Source organism: Lipotes vexillifer, unplaced genomic scaffold, assembly GCF_000442215.2.
Source record: "Lipotes vexillifer unplaced genomic scaffold, Lipotes_vexillifer_v1.1 scaffold1180, whole genome shotgun sequence".
NCBI lineage: Eukaryota > Metazoa > Chordata > Mammalia > Artiodactyla > Lipotidae > Lipotes > Lipotes vexillifer.
In genome coordinates this window covers 816093-817869 of record NW_006771828.1, presented here as the reverse complement: position 1 = coordinate 817869, position 1777 = coordinate 816093, and the positions used below count along the sequence as shown (strand labels likewise).

The 1777-nt window shown below is 40.4% G+C and overlaps 1 protein-coding gene across 2 annotated transcripts in view; it reads left to right on the top strand.

The window, feature by feature from the left end:
* COL9A1 (collagen type IX alpha 1 chain) overlaps positions 1–1777 on the top strand; it is an 85518-nt gene that overhangs the window by 52397 nt on the left and 31344 nt on the right. For both annotated transcript variants that reach the window (XM_007447203.1, XM_007447202.1), the window contains 3 exons: positions 522–566; positions 1424–1477; positions 1582–1635. In XM_007447203.1, the coding sequence (XP_007447265.1) occupies positions 522–566; positions 1424–1477; positions 1582–1635 (153 nt within the window). The remainder of the gene's footprint in view (positions 1–521; positions 567–1423; positions 1478–1581; positions 1636–1777) is intronic.

Genomic DNA, 1777 nt, shown 5'->3' with positions numbered 1-1777 from the left:
AAAAAAAAAAAAAAAAAAAAAGGGATACTTGGTAATGATGAGGGCTGCCCTCGGTTTATTATGATATCTGACACTTCAAAATAATCAGAGAAATCAGGCCTCCCAGTAGCACCAAATCTTAGACCCAGCATTCTTCTGCCATTCTCTTTTTCTACTTAAGGCTTAGAGTTTTTGATAGGTCCTTGCTTTGTGTTCCATATATGAAATCATGCCAGGAAGAGCTCCTGTTGATCTGAAAATAGGATTCTAATTTGGAAGTTCATCCTTGAAAAGTAACTTTAGTTTAGAGCTAGAATTTGCTGTAAGGGTATTCAGACATAACAAGCCAGTTACAGTAAAGTTGCCTTCTACACTGTGGGTAGGTCTATAACTGTTCAAACTGGGGAACTAGGAAGAATCTCCCTCTAAAGCTTTGAGGTTGTCACGATGCCCCCAGCCCCTCGGCAGTATGCAGTGGGCTTGGCATCTCACGGATTCTCAGAGGAGGTGATTAAACCTAAGTTCTGTGTGCATTCTTTCAGGGTGTACCTGGAATTCCTGGCGCAAAGGGTGTTGCCGGTGAAAAGGTAAAAGATGAAACCTTTGCAATTAATATTTTTCTCTATTTCTTTATTCTTTTACTAATATATTTTGTTTACGATATTAAGCCATAGAAAACGTCAGTGCATATTATTAAGATGATTTATCTTAAGCTAAAAGATATTAAGCATTTTGTTCACATAATGATCAGTTTTAAGTGCTTATATTCTAGCACTTAAGAACAATAGTTGAAAGAAAAAGTTAAAGGGATAAAATATAGCGTTATTTTAAGTAAAATAGATAAACTGTGAATAACGTAGAAACTGATTACTGTTAGATTACATGGCTCCAGGCCTCCGATCGTAGTGGCCCATGGAGTCTTGAGCAGAGATGTGCCCTAGTAAGTAGACCATGAGCAACTGATGGTGGGGTGGGATCCCAGACACCTGGTTTCCCTGGAGCTTGCTGGCACATCCCTTATTTCCTCATGTTGGCATGATCTTTTACAATTTTAATGGTGTCAATGTCAGGTATCAATAAAAAGGCTCCAAGAACTGTATTAGAGGTGGAAATGATGAAGAAAGACATATATAATTAATATTGTAAAGAAAGAAAAATCCTCTCTTATTCTTGTCTGTCTAAAGACCTTCATTTTTGGACATCTGACCTTCCCTTTTAAACATTTTTGACATCCTTATTATGCCTCTGGAAGTGACAAAACAGTATCCTAACCTAAAGTTAAAGAACTTTGATGTACCCACCAAGAAAGAGAGTTTACGTCTCAATGTAAAATCAGGAAAGTAATGCTATTTAAGTGTGAGAAGTACCCAGTCTGGGTAAGACAGGTTGATTATTATGCTTATTTACTGCCTAAATTACTCTAAATATTGTGTTTTACCTTCAGGGTAACACAGGTGCTCCAGGGAAGCCCGGTCAACTGGGGAATTCAGGCAAACCGGTAAGTTGCCATAGGTTACCTTTTCATACCTTGTAACCTGTCGTAATCACTAAGCAAAGGATTAGGGAGTTTAACTTTTTCTTTACCTGCCTTCCTTATAACAGGGCCGCCAGGGGCCACCAGGAGAGGTGGGACCCCGAGGACCTCGGGGCCTCCCTGTGAGTATTCCTTTTCTGTGGACCCCTCCCAAAGTGCCTTCCCCGGGCTTTGCTGGGTCTTTCTCCCCGCCTCTCCCTCCCTCCCTCCCTCCCTCCCTTCCTTCCTTCCTTCCTTTATTCATTCATCCATTAACTCATCCAG